The sequence below is a fragment of the Cicer arietinum genome, chromosome 5 (assembly GCF_000331145.2).
Source record: "Cicer arietinum cultivar CDC Frontier isolate Library 1 chromosome 5, Cicar.CDCFrontier_v2.0, whole genome shotgun sequence".
NCBI classification, from domain to species: Eukaryota; Viridiplantae; Streptophyta; class Magnoliopsida; order Fabales; family Fabaceae; genus Cicer; species Cicer arietinum.
The window spans coordinates 72,911,234-72,932,433 of NC_021164.2; the positions used below are offsets into that span (position 1 = coordinate 72,911,234).

Consider the following 21,200-nt stretch of genomic DNA (forward strand, 5'->3'; position numbering starts at 1 on the left):
TGAACTAGATACTAGTATTCCATGTTCCATGGCTGCAAAAGTTCCCATTGCGACAGTGTCTTCGTAGTAGTCCATTAAATTTCCACCAATAGACATAGAAAGGATGTTGACGCCATCTTCGATGGCCTTGTCAATTCCAGCAACTATGTCTGATGTAAAGCACCCTCCAAGCCAACACGCTTTGTAAGTTGCCACTCGAGCTTGTGTAGCCATGCCTTTTGATGTCCCAGAAGCAAAACCAAAGAGGCTTGCTCCTGCAACTGCAGAACCTGCTGCTGTAGTTGAGGTATGACTTCCGTGCCCGTCGTCATCCCTCGGTGACTTTGATTCTGCCGTTTCATCAATGGGCCCAAAAGCTGCCTCATAGCCTTTAGCAAAAAACCTCGCACCAACAAGTTTCTTGTTACAGTTTGATGAGTTGAAGTTTTTACCTGTCTCACATTCCCCTTTCCAGCTACTCGGTACTGGTCCAAGTTTGGTGTCGTCAAAGCTTTTTAGTTCGGGCCATACACCAGTGTCAATTACTCCAACAATCACCTCGCTTTGTTTTCCATAGGACACTAGAAGAGTTGTTGTTTTCTCCAATCCAAGGAACTCTGGTGTTCGAGTAGTGTGAAGCTCGTATCTAACTTCAGGGATAACCGAAAGAATTCCTGGTTGCTTTGTGAGTAACTCTGCTTCTTGAGTAGTTAGCCTTGTGGAGAAGCCATGGGCTACATGTTTGTAAGTATACAACATCTCTGCAGATTCTGATACTGATTTTAATGATGAATCATACCATTGGAGATGATCGTTGAAACTTGTTGGCATGTTGAACTTGTCCATGTGAATTATGTATGTTCTCTTAGGATGCTGTGTTTTTTCTGCAATGGTGTATCTGCTAGTGAAAACTAGCAGCAAAGCCATTTGAAGACACTTGAAAATCAGCATATTCATATTTGGCTTCTTTTGAATTTGCTTCAGCATTGCAAGGATAGCTAGTATTTATTATTATTGCGTCTGCGGAGATCGGTAGATTCTTTTATTGCCAATACATATTTCAATTGGGAACACATAGTGCTTTGTGACTGTGTCCATACATACAATATAATATTATATAATAAAAAAAAGTTTTGTGACATTACACATTTTTTTTAGTGTTTGAATTTATTTGGTTTATACTTAATAGGCATTATTTTTCATCTGCGTATAAATTTCGACAAAAATATGCATGGGATTCTTTAAAAATACGCAAATGGGTTAAACTTAATGAACCATATGTGTATTTTTGTCTTAATTTTTCTCCAAGTTTTAAATATTAGTACGTATCTTCTAAATAATTTATAACAGATGAAGAAATTTAGTGTGCTAGTGACATTGAGTTGGAGACCACATAATTCCAATTCATAGTCTGTAGTAAAAGATACCATAGGCAGATACGGTGGATTTGCCATATCTCTTCTACCATATATATCACGCTTCAATGGAATTCCTCTTGTTCACTGCCAAACTATACATGTCACACTCTCATACATAATTCACACTCTTTGTTCACTAGTCTAATTGCTAATATTATATTAAAAATTTATTAAATAGAGTAACTATAACAAACACATGGAGTAAGTGAAAGAGTAAGTGACTCCACCACAGAATTAAATATGAGAGACAATAATTATCTTTATAAATTGTATTGAACAATAATGCACGACTCCAATCATGTTTGTTTACTTTAAAAAAGAGACCATCTTCTTTTGTCCTTTTCAAATTTCAGTTCAGTTGGCATATTATTAGTGGCCTACTAGACATAACATTTATTTTTGTGAACTATAAGTAGAGTTTAATTATTATGTACTAGAAATTTTTTTATACAGTTAATAAATCACAATCATTCATAAATATGACTTTAGATGTAGATATGATAAAAGTCAAACATTATCTTATGATTTAATGGTTGTAATTAACCGATAGTGTAAAAATATTTTATATTGACAATGTATATCAATTTACAGTAACTATGAAATTTAAGTGTTTTGCAAATAGAGATTAAATGTAAGGGATTGTGTGGCTTCATTGTGATCAGGCATTGTGGAAATTGAGTATTCTCCCTTTTGACTATTTTAATTGGAAAAGGATAAGTACAACTAAAACTTTATACAACTAATGCTAACTATTCTAAGCATATTAGTATTTAATCCAACTTTCAATCAACAAACCCTGTTAGCCATTGTTGGTAATGGTCCACCAAAATTTACAGTGGAAGAACCACTAAGCTTCGTAGCCCCCCTGATTAAAAGATGTATTAGCAAATAAATTCAAAGATGATTTGCTAACATATTAAAGTTCACTGTCGATTTCTACTACTACTCTTTTATAACTATGTTCAAAAAATTAAAACCAGCTATGTAATGCGCAAATGTTTAAAGTATGCCTACAAGGTACTAAGGAGAAAATAAAGTCATGCCTAATTCATGAAGTTTCTCTATCACTTCATTTTGGTTCAGGGAGTCTATTTCTTAAATTCATGCTTAGTTCATCCCATGTTCATGAACTGTTCGAGCCCATGAGGCCCAAGAGACAAGTGTCAATTTCTTGAACTAATTGACCATTTAGAATGAACAGGTGATGTCAAATTTGTAACAATAAAATGTCTTCTATATATGATTATTTACAAAATAATAATTAGAAAAATAAATAAAAAATAAACATTATTACCACATTAATAGTAGAAAATGAATATTAAGTTAACCAAAATAAACAAACATTTTAGTTCTTTAATAAAAATAAAAACTAAGGGGTGGGTTACCTTTTAAAAACATTTTATTTTTATTTTTTAAAATTTATACGTCATCTGCTATTGAATATAACAGAAAATATGATAAATAAAAATTGATGTATTTAATTGTTAGAGAAATGTTAGAGACACACTCCTTTTACCTCACTCTCAATTATTGGGCAACATCACCCCATTTTTTAAACCTTCAACTTGGTTACTGATTCTACCGTTAATCTAACATTTTTCTTTGTTCAAATGGATTGCAGATTTGCAAATGAAATCTTGTGGTGCAGAGTTGTCGTTCAACGCAAATGGTGCACTTTGTCGGTTAGAGTTCCATGAGTGTGGAGAAACAAAAATGGTTGAAAGAGATGAGATAACTGTGTTCTATACAATTAGAGATGCTGAAAATAATTATTGATTTTTAGTGTAAAAGAAATTGAACCCTATCAACAATTATTTATCATAACAAAACAATTTTGGATTTCAATATATAAAACGGTTTTGCATTCATCCCTACTGCCAGATTTCAAATGTTAAAAGAAATTTACATTTTTTCACCCAAAAAGAAAAGAAATTAATATTTTAAAAGTTTATCATCGCCTATTAAAATTACATATTTCAATGTTAAAAGTTGTGAACAATGAGACTTAATAGAGGAGTTTGCATCATAGTAGGTTTTGTTTTGTCAACAAGGAGAACTTTTGAATGGAGGAAGTTCAAATCACAGGGAAATTGGAAAGGCTTACCCTGACATTTCAAAATCCAATAATTAAAAGTAAATTGTAAAAACTTGATTACCTGATAATCAAGTAGTTTATAGAAAAAATTGGATGATGTGACCCAATAGTTGAGTGTTCAAAAGAGAATGTTGAAAGAATGTATTCTTAGCATTACTCTTTATTCTAAAATTTAGATCAAATGCGGGAAGCATTTATTTTAGCTTGGCTCATTCCCCGGTTCGACCTTTTATCATAAATATCACCGGTTACTTTCATTCAATAGGTAAAAAATAAATAAAACACTGGTCTTTAGTCCAAACAATGCTAGATACATACATTTATACACAATCTTGTTGATATAAAAAAAAAATACACTCTTCACCACCCAATTACAGTAGTACGCCAAAACTGATTTTCTGAACGTCTATGTTAATTTAGCACCTATTCCCGAAGCAAATGATATGAGGGATGACTGTTGTGAAAAAGAGCACAACACACATTTTCCTTCCGCTTGTGTCCAGCAGGAGAAATGCTCATGTTTGTTACTAAAACATATACAACATATCAGGTATCCTTCCACTGAATGAGTCAAATCTTTTTACACGCCTCCTGATGTAAATCAGCATCGTGTTATCTACAGAAATTTGACCTGAACAGTTAAGTGCAGGTGTAGCCAATGCACCCACTACTAAATATTTGGAGATTGAAACATTAAATGCTACTTAATTTGATATAGCAACACACATAACTCTATCATTGATATGGAACTGAATTCAAGATAAAAAGAAAATATTAGGAACCCAAGAATTGGATTCTTTGATTTAGAGGAAGAACACTATTATTTAGAAAGAAAAGATAAGAAATAATAAGAGAGAACCTCTCCCAAAAGAATGATACACAAGAACGGATACAATGGTTTACACCACTCAATTTCTAAAGTTGATAAAAGCTCCTTTCTAAAATGGTGGAGGCCTCTATTTATAGACTTCCGCTACATTTGGATAGGGATTAGGTCCTAGATAACTAACTAATAACGAAAACACCAAAGTAGGTACACCTATACCACTACTAACAACCTAGGAACACAACTACTAACAAACTTCTAATTATCCCTATTTGTATATACTAACATTACACCCCTCTTCAAAACAACCTTGAAATAAGAACTATTACAGAGAGTGATCTCTATAATCCCAGAGCAAGTGCTCCTTCAGAAAGACATTCCCTCTGCCAGTTCGCACTCATTTATTCACACTCTCCTAAACGAATTCGCCTGCTATGCGTATATCCCTTCCTCTAACTAACTTGCCAATTCAGCATTTCCCTCTCAATTTGGGCCTTTCTCTTCACGGGTCCTATCAACCATTGACAGCTAAAGTCAGCTGAAGCCAAGCATGCAATAGTGTCAAGAGGCATAGTCCCTAGCTAAAAACCTCATCTTTCCCCAGTGATGAGTTTTAGTTTAATTTCACCATTTCCAAATTACCCTATAGTAAATTGAATACAAGACAATAGAGGGTGGATATAAAAAATGGCTAGTTTCTTTGAAGGTGATTTGAAAATGAGACCAAATCCAATTGGAAATATCCAGGTTAAAATATAAAGTCAATTTAGAAAATCTTCAACTTGTGACAAATTGATGTCTGGTCAATTTGAAGCATAAGACTCAATGGCAATAAAAAAGGCAAAAGTGACCAAGATATTTCATTTTACCTTATTCATTGGAAGCATCAGCATGAATTCTCTCATACAATTGATATAAGAGTGATGATTTGGACATCTGAGGTTCCCTCTCCAAGACGGCAATCACATCCTTCACAGAGATGCTACGAGCTACGCGAGTTTGAGATCCAGGGGAATGGTTTTTCCCAAATTTCCTAGCAGCGGCTGTTCGCAACAAGATCACAGGGACTTAATATCAACAAAAATGTTGCACGACATAATTAGACCAGGTACAAACACATCGTATAGTATGAGTTATCTAGAGACCACTACAATTTCTTGCTCCAATAAAGGTGGAGGTATGAAGTTTTACCCATGAAATTTGAATTTTACAATACTTTTTTTTTCATGCATATTTTGGTCGTGTAGAATCAGTTTCTTGAAACTCCAGACAATCAGATCTTGGGGAACATGGGGTAAAACAAGCAATACTGTCCTACACTGTATTTAACAAAAAAGTTGAGACTAGAAAGATATTCCACATTTAGTTATTTATATTTACCTCTTCAGCTAAAAACAACAAATATTAACAAAAGCTTAGCTCTTTCCTTTTATGTGTGATCATCACTAAGTCCTCCAATTTTCTTCCACGATTTTTTGCCTCGTGTCAAGAATCTATTTTGCAGTTGAAAATTATATATATATGGATGGTCATGATTGAAAGTGGGAGGAGTTTTAATGAGAGGGTGGGAGAACTGAATCTTAATCATACAACCATACATGGATTGTCATGATTGAAAGTTATTTAAGTGACTCATGTTCACTGAAAAAAGTCATATGGTTTATTGTTCTAATCTTAATCATCCATGATTTGATCAATGGCTCACAATTTTTCCTCTCATTTTCTAATTGGTTACAATGCTGCTTTTTGGTTGATAGTGATACAACTGGTGTGAATTCTCACTAGGTCTCTGCTTCTGCAATTTGTCCAATCTTTTCAGTACTGTGCTACAAATACTGTTAAACATCAAAAATTTTTTTCATTTGTTTGAGAATCTTAGTTTATTTCCTTACATTGACAATAACTTATAAGTTAGTTTGATATTGGTTGATGGCAGTACAGTCTTCCTCTCCTATTCTCATTCGGACTTTATGTTTTATTCTACTGCTTTTCTGCTAGGAAAGTGTGCATTTTGCAGAGTTTTTATTCCGCTTATTAAATATGAGTATTAGGCAATAGACATATAATTGATGTTTATTTTGAAGTAAATATTTATATATAAGTTGTTTTAATATATGCATCAACATCAATGTGACTCATGCACGCACAGCATAACTAACTAGTTTGTATACAAGGAAAATAATAAAAACTCCATTGAATGTGTGGACACCTGAAATGGTACGAAACAACCAAGAAGAAACACACCTGAATTCCCATGAGAAGTTGGACCTTTTCTCTCCCTTTCTTGATTATCTTTTGTGCTCCTTCCTGGTGATGGAGATTTGCGATTCACGTCTTTAGTTGGCTGAGAATCAGATACAGCATCCATCCCCCCTTCACGTTTCTGCCTGGCTTGCTCGGCCATAAGTTGCCACTTAGACAGCATGTCAGGTCCCCCAACAGCAGCTCGAGCCGCAACATTTGCAGCATTAGTCCTCATCTTGTCATCTACTTCCTTGTTCACCTACGACATATTACCAATAAAAAAACAAGACTTCTTCACACATAGATAAAGGTGAGCTGCATTGCCTAAAATGAGATAGAAATACCTTTGTTGCTTTATTGCGACCTTCATCTTTCTCCTTGTCACCATCAACTCCGGAACTACCATCTACCTATACTTAAAAAATTGCATTACAATGTTAAGCACATAGGTTTAAGTCTGGGATGCAAAAATATAAAATAAAAACATGCAAAGGAAATGTTTGAGGACAAGAGTGGGCATTGTATCATCATCAACTAAACAAAAATTCCACATAGTGACGAAGTAGGACCCACATCACTCGGTTTCCGGAGCTTCTCTGCTTCAGCCTGCTTTTTCTCCCACTCTTCCCTTGCTTTCTTATTCATTGCCATGATTTGCTGTCGAACATCTGAAGTGACAGCAGTCCGATGTCTTGTTTTCTCAATATCAACCCGCTAGTAGGAAAATTATCAGATGTAAGAAAAAATGCACTTTGACAAAAACGACTATTAATGCAAACAGTTGGAGAAAATAACTGACCTGCTTTGACATTCTAATTATGTTACTTATTACTCCACGTATTCTCTCCTCTACACACTGAATATTCATTTCAACCGTAAGATTAAAAGCAATCCTACTAGCAATAAATATTGAAAAATAGGTTTAATCTCACCAGTGACAAGCATCTTTCCACATCATTACTCATGCCCTTCAAGCCACACTCGGTCACTGCCATGGCGACAACATAGAACAGCTATAAGGCTTATATAGGACCCAGTACATATCCAGATAAGTTTGAAGAATGGAAAGAATAAAATTAGATGGACAGACTAATGGCATAAATAGGACTAACTAATCTCAATCAATTTTCTCTGCAATGGAGCTTTCTGCAAAATCAGACTTTCCTCCTCCTCTTGCACAACTCTTCGAGATGCTTCTGAAACTCGACTGTCCTCCTTGGCCCCAGAAAATAACTGTTCTTCCTCCTCCTATATAATGTGAAACACAAAAGTAGCCTGAGATTTTAAAACAGAAAAGTATACATTCCAGACTATGGTTTTTTCGTCTTTTTTCAATGACAGTATCATACCCTAAGATCAACACCACTAACAGCCGTAACATCATTAAGCTGATCAATGCTTTGTTCCATTGATGCCCCAGACACCTTTTGTTTCTTACTGTAGAATAGTAAGCAGATATTCATAAATAAAAAATTGGTAAAAGATTGCACAGAAAAGAAGGGAGGACAAAGCAAATCATGAACCAGTAGAATACAACAACTTACCTCGGAGGAGGAGGTGAAGAACCAAGTGCTTCAAGTGGCTTCTTCTGGCCAAGAGGAGGTTTCTTTAGTGGTGTCTTTGTCATAAGACCCAAAGTGCTAGATGGGATCTGAGAGCTTAACTAATAAAATAAGAAAAGGATGTGAGGAAATCAGGTATCAGCAAGTATGAAGATATCATTAGAAACACGGACGAACATGCTCTAAAAAAATGAATGATGGCTTGGTATTCAAGAAAAACATTACAAAAAAAAAAAAAGAATTCACATTTCTTAACAGCAAAATGCTTTAAAAAGTGAAAGTCTGGGGATATAATATGAAGCCCAAACACAAAATTGTAGGCTTGCTACTTTTCATTAGCAATATATTTGATGTCAAAGTACCACATTAATAGGCAGGAGAAAAGGGGTGTATTGAAGATTTATAGTATGCAGCTCAAGGCAAGAAGAATTTTGCAAGCAAAAGGATGGTTGTACAAAGTCAAATCCCAGTGCTAGCATAATTGGGAAATTCAGCATTGATGAGTTCTAGAGAGAATTCCAGCAAGGAACGGTGATTATACAAAAATGTGATTTTTTTAATGCACTCAGTAAATAAGGGAGATTTTGGATATTAAAATCACAGAGCCAATAACACCTAAACAATGTAAATGCAAACCATGACCAATTATTTTAATGCCACATGAAGGGAGGAATGACATTAGAAGATACAAATACTAACAAGCAAAGCTTCCCGATCCCACAAAAAGAAGTCATAATGTTTCACAGAATTATAACAATGAGGGGGGAAAATATTTGTAAACAATTCAAGAAGATTAATACCATTTCCTGAATAAAAATCACCAAGTATTGTTGGAAGGTTATATGAAGTATAAGAAATTCAAGGAAAACATTCAAAGAGAAATGTGAGAAACTCTTCTAAGAAAGTGATATTCTGATTAACTATTTACAGGTTGCAGATAAATATTAGTGCTTACAGTATTCAAGCTGACACAAAGTGGTTATATTCTTTTACAACTATCTAACAGAGTCTGAAACAGTAACTAACCCAGATGTGAAAGCTTAAGATGGTGCACCATAGTATGGAGACTTGCTATACAAAATAGACTAGTATTGAATATAAGCAAAAAAAATACCAAGTTTTTGTGGTCTAAATAAAAAATATATAAGCAAATAGCAACTAATTAAACTTATTTAATGATATCATTCCTAAAATACTCTTCAATTAATGATAGCTTTCCTATGAAACAAGTTGCAATTAAGTGCATTCTGAAGAAATGAAGAATGCAATTAGTTTTTTATTACATCAAGGAAAATAATTGAGATTAACCACTATTTTTAATTAGCATATTTTTTTTGTTGCTTATATCGAAACCGGAGTACTGCTGTATCTTCAAATATTGACAGACCTAGTGTTTTGTAAATTTATACTTACGATGCATATACTATAACGCCAACATAGGGTGCATCATGCCACTAACCATGAAAACAAAAAATAACATTTGGATGCTATTCGATCACCAAAACTTTAGGTATTGCATCTTAGACAGAGACGTGCACATTAGTTTTTAACTTACAGTGACAGTTGGATCTAGTTGAGATGCAGAAGAGGGAGCAGAATTTGGCGCAGGCAAGCTACCAGATGTCGTATGGGGCGTGCTATTGGATGCTAAAGAACCTCTTGAAAACTCATCCTTTACAGTGCCTTGATTGACACCACTACCATGTTCAGTTTGTGCAGAATTAACAGAAGGCAACCCATGTAATTTAGATAAATGATGCCTATGTTGCTGCTCAATAGAAAGGTCATTAGGTTCCTTTTTTACATGTGAAACAGATGAAAACAAGCCCGAATTTTGTTCTACTGATGGTTGCCAAGAATTTGAAGTTTGTTGTGAAGTTGTATTGTTTACCACAGTCGATACAGATCCACCTGGCATTCTCTTGGGATCATTGAAAGAACTATGCCGTTCTACACCTAAGGGATTTAGACCAGTGCTCTGATGTGGAATTTGCCTTATGTGTGAATCAGGAGGATGAGATTGTGATCTGAGAGATGATGATGATCCAGTGGTTGTCCCAGAAAAAGGGCTATAACTACCACCACTACTTCCATATGTCCCTGGGAAATGTATATGTTGTTGTTGCTGCTTATTAAGTCCTTGTAAGTGAACTGATGATCTATCAATTTCTTGACTAACAGCATTAGAACTAGACAATGGTAATTGATTTGGCTGCACTACTCGAACATCCTGTTCCTGAGCTTTTTTAGCACTAATGTCCGTAGTTGAATAGGTCGGCTCACTCTTCACTTGTACAGCTGAAGAGGTATGAGAATGGTCTGCAGCAGCATTCATACTTCTCTGATGCAGCTGTGCTAATGCATGGGGATCATTCAATTTTGTGGCACTGGAAGTAACAGTTGGCATCCTTACAGGGTGCTGCTGTCCAGAAGAACTTGGGTTGCTTCTTGTCTACACGGAAACGAATGGTTCTTAGCATAACCTTGAAAACAATATTCAACCAGATTGAGAAAAATCATCTTTAAAACTGCATAAACCATCTACTCAATCTACCTGTTGTTGCACTTTTGTTAATGCTATTCTAAGCATCTGATCCCCCACAATGCCTTTCATAAGCCGTACAAAATGATCTTTGGGTATTTCATCTCTCTAGAGCAAATGACAACAAAATTGTCAAAACAAAAAACTTAGTAATATGGCAAACCCTTGAACCACCAACGTCAATAGTTTAGCACAGACGAGAGGGAAAAAGGACATGATAGTGAAATTGGTTTAAGAAACCCACCTTCAATTTGTTAAATAAAGTTTGAAGTTGCATAGCTCTGTCTTTGGCAAGTTGGGGAATCAAGATAGGGAGCAAAAGACCAAATGGCACCTGTTTACTACGATTGATTTGGCTACTAGGTTGTTCATTGACTGTGGCTTGTTGGTTACTCATCTGCTGCAGCTTTGCATACTGAGATTCACAGTTAGGACTATTTGTTTTGATTGTTTCATGGTTAAAGACGGGATCTTTTTCAGATTTCGGAACTACATTTGTTTGAGAATTTTGGTGGGAAGCAGGCACAGATTGACCTTGGAGACATTCATCTTGAGATTGTTTATGTGATAAAGGAAGATTACTTGCCTCCTGTGATGCAACATTCTGTATTTGTTCCACGACAGGTCCTTGTTGCTTCAGCTCCATGTCAGATGAAGGTTGCTCTTGCTGTTGTGCAATTTCAGGCTCCTGATTTTGACAGTCGGACTGGTTGTCATGGACAGAAGTTGGCCACGGTGGTAATGATTGACTGAATGAATTATTGCTTCCTTAAGAAAAAAAAATGAAGCAATCATCGTAGCACACTAGCACTATGTCTGATTAAGAATTTATCTAGCAAACAGAAAAATAACATGACTCAACAGTGAATATAACTTACCTATACTCTGGATATTCTGATTATATATTTATACTGGACTCTTAAATAATGATTAATCAGATATTAAAGTACAAATTCTTCTTTTAAAACAGTAAATGAGAATTAAAAGAAAAATGTGACAAATAATAGCGCTGAGATTTAAGGAGAATGTTAGAAAGAAAACTAACTAAACAACAAAAGATGACAAATCAAACCCCTGTCTGCTTCAATTAGTAAACATTAGTAAGATGTTTTAGAAGATGATAAGACTGGAATCTTAACGAGAGTAAATAGTCAGCAAAAGGACAAGAAATCAACCATGCAAATATTTTTTTGCAGAAAGAAGAAACTGCTGTGATTGATAAATTGATATTGAAATGGGAATTGATTAGGTATTTTAAGTTGGGGACAGATATGTAAAAGTAAAACCCATTTATGCAGTATCTGTGCACTTAGCCGTTGAATGCAGTGTTGTAAATATCTTACAACTCATGCAATTATCTTGATGGAAAGGGATTAAAACATAACCAATACTGGTCAAACTGTGAATCTCTTTTGGACTTGAATCGCGCCATGAATATCAATGGCAAATTTTAGTAATTAGTTTTTAGAAATATTAGTGGGAGTTGAACCCGCAACACCTTATCTCTCAAACTCTTATGTTCCTCCCTGCAAACCAACTCATCACTCCTTAATTTCGCTCTATTTATTTTATATGAATCCCGGTTCCAATTCCACTGTGGGTGCAACTAAAAAATGAGTCAAGTAATGCAACCCAATTTCAAAAAGATCTCTGGGGTAGGGTTATTTTTTGCAATTTTTTCTTTAGATGAGACATTATCAGCCAAAATAACAAAGAAACAACCCTAGCACGCGACATCTTTGGTTCCCGCACCCTCTTACAACTAGGGTGTGCTATTTTATTCTTCCTGCCTACACAGTGCTTTCTGCCCTTCCTTTTCCTCCCTTGTTATTTGTTTTCTGGTCCTCCTTTGGGCACCTTTTGTTTTTCCCACCCACCCCCTGTTCTTTACAATTTGAATCATGCATCATTTTGAAGTTCATAATGATATATTATTGGATTACGCTTTGTTTGCTTGTTCATTTGTTTTTCTGTAAAAGTGTCATATTTTTATTGACCATGTATCTTAATATTTGATTCCGATTCGGAAAATACACTTTTGATTAACAATTGAATCTCAAATCAATAGCCTCGGCTGAATGCATTGAGCAATAATCTGCACTTTTCCTTGTAGGCCACAGGAAGTTAAATCATTTGACCAAGCTGGTAATGTTACTACAGTACCAAAGCTATTGGTCTTTTAATTATCTAGTATAAAAATACTCTTCTGACATTTTAATTTATGCTATCACTTTTAGTAAGATGTAATAGACCTTTCATTAAAGAGCCATAGAAAGTAATCTTGCAGTTAGAACTAAGAGACGGGCTGTTATAGCATGCCAAGTATTTTATTTGTAAGGCTTTTGTATAGCCTCTGAGTAATCGTTTTGTTCTTGGTTTGATGTCCTTAATTCCACACCCGTGCATAGTTCTATCAGTTTTAATGCAAAAAGGCAAAGGGTTCCTAGGAATGCATTGACCAATGTGCACATGATAACCACAAATGCAATAACAACAAAGAAAGCAGAGGGATACAATGTAAGTTGATGGATACCTGCATCCAGATCAGAAAGCTGAGAATTAGAAGCATCTCCTCCTATGTCTCTATTCAATGCAGCTTGGAACGCTTCCACGTCTGCCCCTGAATGCATAGTTTCATCCTGTGACATCAAAACACATTGATGGTACAAGTTAAGCCCCAATTCAAAAACAGCAGATGTTTCTAGAGAGTATACAATAGGGAGGAGAAAACCTCATCATCTTCAAGAAGCTTCACTATAGATGGGTCCATAGCCGCGCACCGTTATCTTCGTTGCTCTTTTAAACCAACCGCACTTCAGATATTTTCTTTACGCCATATTATAACTCATAACGGATGCAACTGAACTTAAATGGTGCCATCAACATATGTATTAGGTTATAACTTATAGGCCTCAATTTATTTCAGGATTATTTGTTCTACTAAAACATTTAGCATGACAAGATTAATATAATAGAATTCAATAGACCACAAAGATGAGGCAATCCACACAAACATATTAGGGTGGTGAATAAGGGTGCTTTAAGACCAAGCCATTGTTTTAGCCCAAATAAGGCTATGTTACCATGGTTAAAAAAGTTGTAAGCATTGCAAAGCCAAAAATAGAAAAACATAGTAGGGTGGTGAATACAAAGCCCCCACCGCCGGCATCCAAAGACATATATAATCCCTGCAATGTATGTATTAAAGCACTACTCCATTACAGTAAACAATAATCACATAAGCAGTATGATTCTATACTGTCGAACCACACAGAAAAGCACAAAACACAATGGATCCCAACATCAAGCCGTTGACTGATCCCTCTATTTCCATATTTGAAATGATTTGCTCCCAGCCACTAACTCACAATGGATCCGACGACTTAATTTATAAACCATGGCATTATTAATATTATTACTACTACTACTATTATTATTTTTTTGCTTCCCATAGGTTCCCTCCATTGAAGGTTACCCAATTTGGCATTACATATCCTCTACTTCTGATGATATACACTTGTGACAACAATTCTCCAATGGCTACCCCATCATCGATCACCACTATTTATTTTGCAAAAATATTTTCCCCCACAATCATCATTTTCTGTCAACATCATTCTCTCCAACTACTCTGACATGTATTGCGGTGTCTTTTTGTGTTTCCTAACAAAGGAGAAGAGGATTTGTCAACAGAGATGGTGACAGGAAACTTACTCGTGGCAGTTTGTTGATCCAATCGCAAGTGAACAGTCGGGAGGGAGAAGGCGGGGAGAGGATCACAATTATGGTGTTGATTCTCTCGTGCGGTGGCCGCAGCGGTTGTGAAATTCCTTACAGCGGCGACGCAATGTGGGTTTGTATAGAGACAATTGAGAGATTGCTATGCTGTGAAGGTCGAATGGGCTAAGCAAAAACAAAGAGAAGGAGGGAAAAATGGGTATTGGGGTTTAGTATAAATAGTGAGATTTACCCAAAAAAATAAAACAATATTGCTACCAACACCCCCTAATTTACTATCCACACTCCTCAAATGTTTAAAAAAATTAATATTCCCAAATTACCCTCCCCTTCTTCTTCATTAACCTAGCTCATCTTCTTCTTCTTCTTTATTTTATCTTCATCATCTTCATTCAACACATTTTTCATCTTCTTCGTTTTATTCAACCTTAACCATTATTATCATTAACCATCTTCATAAATCATCATCAATCATCATTAATTATCATCAATCACCATCAATCCCCAGCAATCATCATTAATCATATTCAAGATTTTGCTACGTGAATTCAATTTTACGTGAACTAAGTTCACCTAGGTTTATGTAAACTGAATTCTAGAAAATATCCGTGAACTCAGTTCACGTACACGTAGTGAATTCATACTTACGTGAAATTGAGTTCATGTTGGTTTGATTTTCAATCTTCAATGATTTTCAAATCTTAATTCACACGTATGTGAATTAAGATTGCATATATATGCAATTTCAGTTCACGTACATGGCTTATTAATTTGAATTCACGTACCTGAATTCAAATTGCGTAAATTCTGAGATTTTTTATTTTTTTTAAACATATTTGAACTCCAGATTTACAAAATAAAAATATCAACCAAATGATTTTTGTATGTGAGTTATAAGGTGCAATGAAGGTTGATAAATGTGAGTTATGAGATAATAAATGTGTAACATTGATGGTAGGGGCATTTTGGGTATTTTTAATTTTTTTTAATTTTGAGAGGTGTGAATAGCAATTTGGGGGTGTTGGTAGCAATATTGAAAATAAAATAATTGATCTTTACCATCGGAAAGCTACAGTAAACAAAACACAAAATTTCAATAACCCCAATTACTCCATTATATTTAATCCTTTCTTGAACAATTATCATGGATTTTAGTCACATGAAGGAGGAATCAGAGACAACCAATGTGCAGACAGCAATATCGCCACTATTCCCAAATACCCATAAATAACCAAACCCTAACAATGAAGTTTTCTCCATTAACAAAATCCATGCTTAATTTACTTTCATTAAAGAAATAAGTGTGTGTTTACAGTAAACTCTCATCATAATTGAAAAAATGTTACTATAAAATTTAACTAAGTGTGTGTTTACCTTTTAAAAGATCAACAATGGAGGAAAGGAAGAGTGAGAAGTTTGGAGAGAAAGGGAGAAGAAAGTGGAAGGTTGAAGGAGTGGCGCTCAACGGCGGTTGACGGAGTATGGATGACGAACGACGCGACTGAAGGACGTTGGGAGTAGAAACCGATTCGGATTGTCTGCCTTTAAGGCGGGATAAGCACCCTGCCTTCCAACTAATCTCTTCCGTATGATTAATCGGATGCACCAAATTCAGCCACGTGTTCAATATTTATTATAAATTTTCAAAAAAATTGTAACACATTATTTTAATCACGAGGAGAGATTTTTTTATCGAGGTAAGGGGAGTTAGACACATGTTTTCTCCTTTTTTAAAATTGAATCAAAAATAAATTTTTTTAAATATTACATCCCCTGTCCTCTATCTAACCGGTTAATCATTGTCGTGTGTTGTCTGTCGACGTCGTCACTCGACGTGTGGCCGTTGCTCCGAGGAGTCCTCTTTCATAGAGATTTGTAATCTTCTCATTTTTCAATTCTATCAATTTTTATCACATTATAATTTTCTTTAGACTTTTAATTTTAAATATTCATAAAAGATAGTTAAAAATATTAATTAAAGTTTATAAATTTAAATTTAAGTTAAGTTTAAAAATTAATATTATATAATATCAATTTTTTTTATTACTTTTGATTGTCTCGTGGGTGTACTTCTTGTACAGAAGGAGATGGAGTATAAGAAAGTACATTTTTCAATGTGATACTTTAATAATTAAATTGGAGATAATTAATTGAATATGAGATTTGTAAGTATTGAACATAACTAAATAATTAATTTTGAGCAACAATGTAACACTTAAAACAATTTTATTTACCTTTATAGTTTAAATAAAAATTATATACTTTACTTTTAACTTTTAATTAACACAAATTTTATCTCAAAATCATATTTAATACTCAAAATTATATAATCACAAGAAGTAGTTGATTTGAACAATAAATTTAATATCTCACTTTAAACTTAACAAGTTTTTATTATATTAGATACTGAAATTGGTTTTTCTATAAACAATAGAGTTGCATGTCTTTTTAGTAGTTTTCAAATGATATAAATAACTTATTTATATTAATTTTTCAAATGATTTTTAATTTGTTTTAAAACCATATTTATATTGTTTCATTTTAATTTGTTTCAAAACCATATTTATATTGTGTTGAACATCATATCGAACATTTTAATACTTACACTTAAATTAATATTTTTAAATAAATTTCAAGTAAAATTTATTTCATACAAAGATAAAATTATATAAAATTTACAATATACCAGTTAAATTATACATAGTTCAAACTCAACTCGTTTATTTAATGAGCTAAATTTTCAACTCAAATCCAATTTATTTAGTTGATAAATCAAATTCAACAAGTTAATTATCAAATCGAATCTCGAATTATTTTCGAGTTGATTCGGTTTATTATCAATCATATATGCACTCATTGAATTATATATATTTTCACTCATTGAATATTGTCTATTTATATGAAGTTAATCAATAGTTAATCTATTGCTTACATGGAGACACGATCCAAACAGTTTTTACAAGATGAGATATATGAGTACAACAATTAATTAAAAAGATTTATATGTTGATTAATTGAAAATATATATAAACAAATATTAGTCATTAACATTTAATTTCTTACTTAAGATTAACAAGTAAAATCAATTATAACCATTAGGGTCTATTTGATTTAATAAATGGGAGGAAAGGGGAGGGGAAAAGAGATTAATGTGGTGAAGATATATTTCATTCAATAGATGGGAGTAGAGTGAAGAACTGATATTTTTAATAATTTTGTGTGTGATTCAAAGTAAAAAGATATATTTTTAATAAGATATATTTCTAATAGATTATGTTGTGTGGTGTTCACAGTTCCCTCCAAATCACTCAAAAATAAAGGAAGAACAAATCAAATCTTTAACATATTTCTCTTCTAAATATAGAAGTAAATATAAAAACTTAAAAATATTATCTCACTTTCCTTCCTCTTACCTCCACCAATATTTTCCATTCACATGAGGGCTTTTTTTACTTGCATATGAGGTCAATCTTTTGCTTAAAAGGAGACGCAATCCAAACAATTTTTACAATATGAAATTATTCTTGGTTTAGTGAAAAAATATTTTTGATTTTTGATTAGAATTCAACAATTAATTAAAAGTATTTAGACAAAGATGAATTGAAAAAAAAAGTATTAATTTTTATAAAATATATTTATTGAACATTTTCATTTTGATGGTTTTAATTTATTTTTCTAAATTATAAGTTCAATAGAAGAGTTGTAGATAAAAATTAACACTATTTTAGATGATCAAAAATGATGAAGTAGATCATATGAATAATAAGGGTGGAGGTTGATTAAGGAAATAATTTAGTATATTTATTTTCAATTTGATGATATAAATGACGATGGTAAGGGTTGATTAAGGAAACCGTCTATAATTTTTAATTTGATGAAGATAATGAAGAACATGACGGATACAATGAACAATTTGAAATTTCGTAGATTTTTGTTCAAATGAAAATGGCGAAAAAGAGGAAGAAATATTGGAATATTTTTATTTGGAATTTAAAAGATTAATACAGAGTCCTTAAATTATAACTCAATTTACAAATATCGATATTATTGGGTTGAACGTCTTGTTCGGAGTTCAGGATCTCGCAGCTATGTGAGTTAATTATGGTGGAATTTACTATTTATTTTAAGACATAAAAAAGGACTAATATAGAAAATTTAAATGACTAAAATTGAAATGGGAAGAAAAACACTTTAAAGACCAACATGAAAAGAAACAAACTTAAATGAAAAATAAAAGATCAATTTGCTAATTTGGAGTTGTTACCTCATAAATACTAAGTACATTTTAGCGTCTAACAACCACTTAAATTTTTTTTCAACAAAATTTAATGGAATGACTATGATGTACACACTGATATTTAAAGAACATGTTTAGCAAACAAAATTAAGGGAGCAGTTTGTGAAATGAAACAAATTTAAAAAATTGCAACCATAATTTTGCAGCATTGTAGTTTGGAGTCATGAGATGATTTTTTTAAAGAGAATGTGCAAGAATGAAAAAAAGTAGACTCCAGTTGAAGATGATGATGTGTGAAACGTCTCATTGAATTTAGTGATATATTGATTTTTAGATGCTTTGTATTTGTCCTAAATATTTTTTGTATTGGGGTTTAATATGGATATTTTGGCCAAATTTGTATTAGTAGATTTCGTTAGACTTAATTGTCACAACTTAGTTAATATTTTAATCTGTCTTTCATTTGACCTTGAGTAACAAAATTCCCACTTACAAGTATCCAAGTTGAGTTATTTTAATGGTAACGGAAAATTAAAAGACAGAACTACATCTATTGAAGGGAAAATAATAATCAATTTCGGCTAAATTCAATGTGAAATTAGGTCTTCAATTTATGGTGGAGTTGCTCTTACCAACTAATGACATTTTCTCACTTAAAAAGGCTTAATCAATTCATTTTAAATCCAATTAAAATTTGTAATATTTATTTAGAAAAATATTTCAAATAGCTTAAAGTGTAGAATAAAGAGAGTTGGAGTTACACAAAATTGTTGGCCTATAAATCTAAGATACAAACAACAAACAAAAATGGGAACTTTGTGAAATAGTTTTTTGAGAGCTTTAAATATTTGCGAGTACTATCTCCCTTCTTTATTTTTCATTTTCTTTGTAATATAATTTTATTTTTAATAGTAGATGATTTTTGCTTAAAGTTATTCATTGGGAGAATTGTACCGTACACCTCTACTTGTACCTCTCACCTCCTATTTTTATGACAAATATCATTTTACCGTTTTTTATTATGTATAAAACTATCAAAAAAAATTACCACTCTATTTCTCACCCCCACTTTCGAAAATTACAAAATCTTTCTAAATATTCGAAAATTACAAACTTTTGAAATAATTAAAAGTGGGTTTTTTTATATTTTTAAAAGTTTTGTTAAATTTGAAACTTTCGAAATTTAATATTCCAGAAATTGTAATCAATTTCGAAACTTTGAATAAATTTGAAAGTTTCGAAGTGTGATTTTTCATAAAATATCAAAACTTTTGAAATTTTTGATGAATTTGAAACTTCTGAAACGTAATGCTCGAAAGTTTCAAACTTTCGAAACACATAACCTTCGAAACTTTCAAACATTTGAAGGAACTCAATTTTAAAAGTTTCAAAAACTTCAAAACTTTCAAAAGTTTCAATTTTTTTTTTTAAAAATATTGTTGTATGTTATAATTAAAATTTTATTTTGAAAAATAAATTTATAATATTATTATTAATTTAATTTATTACTATTTTTGAAATTAGGTATGAGTAGAGTTGAGGTTCATGCTTCAAGAACGGTTATAGATTCTACAGAAAAATTCACCACCGATCAGGTATTATTACTGATAATCCATCACTGATCAAAAAAAATTTATAGCAATATATTTGATGTTTTATTTGAAACATAATTTGTAGGTATTTTCCTCTCGATAAATTGTATTTGAATATGCAAAAAATATTGGAAGGCACAATGGAATTTTAATTATTACCATTTGATCAGATAAAGCAACCAGAAAAAGGGGAAGAAAAGACAAGTTAATTTTGGGATGTGAAAGAGGTGGAAGATATAAATTAAAATCAACAACTACTGTTTACTCTCAGATGTATACCGTTAAGTGTCGGTGAATGATGGAAAATTAGTGTTTATTATGGAACACACAATCATGATTTACTTGATATTGTAACCGGTCATTTATATTTGGGGAGTTTAAACGAATAAGAGATGAAATTTGTCAATGACATGACAAAGTATAAGCTAGCACCGAGATTCATTTTAAATGCTTTGAAAGAGATAAATAAAGTTAATCTCACAATTCTCAGTCAAATATATACAACAAGGAGTACTTATCGATCATCGTTGAGAGGTTCGTACACAAAAATGCAGCATCTGTTGAAGTTAATACAACAACAAAATTATGTGCATTGGACCAGAAGACGAGATAATTTAGATGTTTTGAGGCATATATTATGGAAGCATCATGATTGTATAAAGTTGTTAAACACGCTCCATTTTGTTTTGATATGTGATATCACTTATAAAACAAATAGATACCGGTTACCATTATTTGAAATTGTCGGTGTCACATCTACTAGTTTGACATTTTCGATTGAGTTTGCTTACTTGGAACAAGAGCGATAATTTAACTTCATCCCATAGCCTTAAATTAAATAAACTTAAATAAATAATTAATTAAATATAATTAAAAATTAATTAAAATATACTTCTCCTTCCCATAGCCTCCAAGCCACGTGATGCTCATACTATGTCAACACATGTGTCACCACCGGTCCCCCGGA

General features: G+C 32.8%; 2 protein-coding genes across 9 annotated transcripts in view; both read right to left on the bottom strand.

Annotated features, from left to right (window-relative positions):
- The window catches only part of LOC101504506 (subtilisin-like protease SBT1.7), a 2,697-nt gene extending 1,655 nt beyond the window's left edge, over window positions 1-1,042 (bottom strand). Inside the window, exon 1 of the mRNA XM_004501475.4 lies at window positions 3-1,042. Within this exon, the coding sequence (XP_004501532.1) occupies window positions 3-966 (964 nt within the window). The 5' untranslated portion in view covers window positions 967-1,042. The remainder of the gene's footprint in view (window positions 1-2) is intronic.
- A 2,723-nt stretch (window positions 1,043-3,765) lies between these two features.
- LOC101503862 (transcription initiation factor TFIID subunit 4b) lies at window positions 3,766-15,934 on the bottom strand. Of its 8 annotated transcripts, none has more exons than XM_073368898.1 (17): window positions 15,779-15,922; window positions 14,381-14,569; window positions 13,398-13,526; window positions 13,200-13,305; window positions 10,911-11,434; window positions 10,679-10,774; window positions 9,680-10,576; window positions 8,107-8,225; window positions 7,912-7,999; window positions 7,675-7,810; window positions 7,495-7,550; window positions 7,360-7,418; window positions 7,136-7,271; window positions 6,907-6,972; window positions 6,563-6,821; window positions 5,188-5,361; window positions 3,766-4,108 (listed from the first exon to the last, which is right to left on the bottom strand). In XM_073368898.1, the coding sequence occupies exons 3-16, from the start codon at window positions 13,434-13,436 to the stop codon at window positions 5,189-5,191; spliced, it is 2,754 nt and encodes a 917-aa protein (XP_073224999.1). In that variant the 5' UTR covers window positions 13,437-13,526; window positions 14,381-14,569; window positions 15,779-15,922; the 3' UTR covers window positions 3,766-4,108; window position 5,188. The 8 variants fall into 8 exon arrangements, with proteins under 8 accessions (XP_073224999.1, XP_012571653.1, XP_012571649.1 ...); XM_012716199.3 differs by having other exon boundaries at window positions 3,766-4,083; window positions 7,136-7,276; window positions 7,362-7,418; window positions 15,779-15,921; XM_012716195.3 differs by having other exon boundaries at window positions 7,136-7,276; window positions 7,362-7,418; window positions 15,779-15,921.
- Between the last annotated feature and the right edge of the window lie 5,266 nt (window positions 15,935-21,200).

Excerpts from the sequence above, each read along its gene's own strand:
- LOC101503862 (XM_012716197.3), bottom strand. The coding sequence starts at position 13,436 with ATGGACCCATCTATAGTGAAGCTTCTTGAAGATGATGAG. Across the intron at positions 7,277-7,361 it reads TAATTAGAATGTCAAAGCAG|CGGGTTGATATTGAGAAAAC; the intron begins GTCAGTTATTTT and ends TTTTCCTACTAG. Across the intron at positions 6,822-6,906 it reads GTCGCAATAAAGCAACAAAG|GTGAACAAGGAAGTAGATGA; the intron begins GTATTTCTATCT and ends AATATGTCGTAG.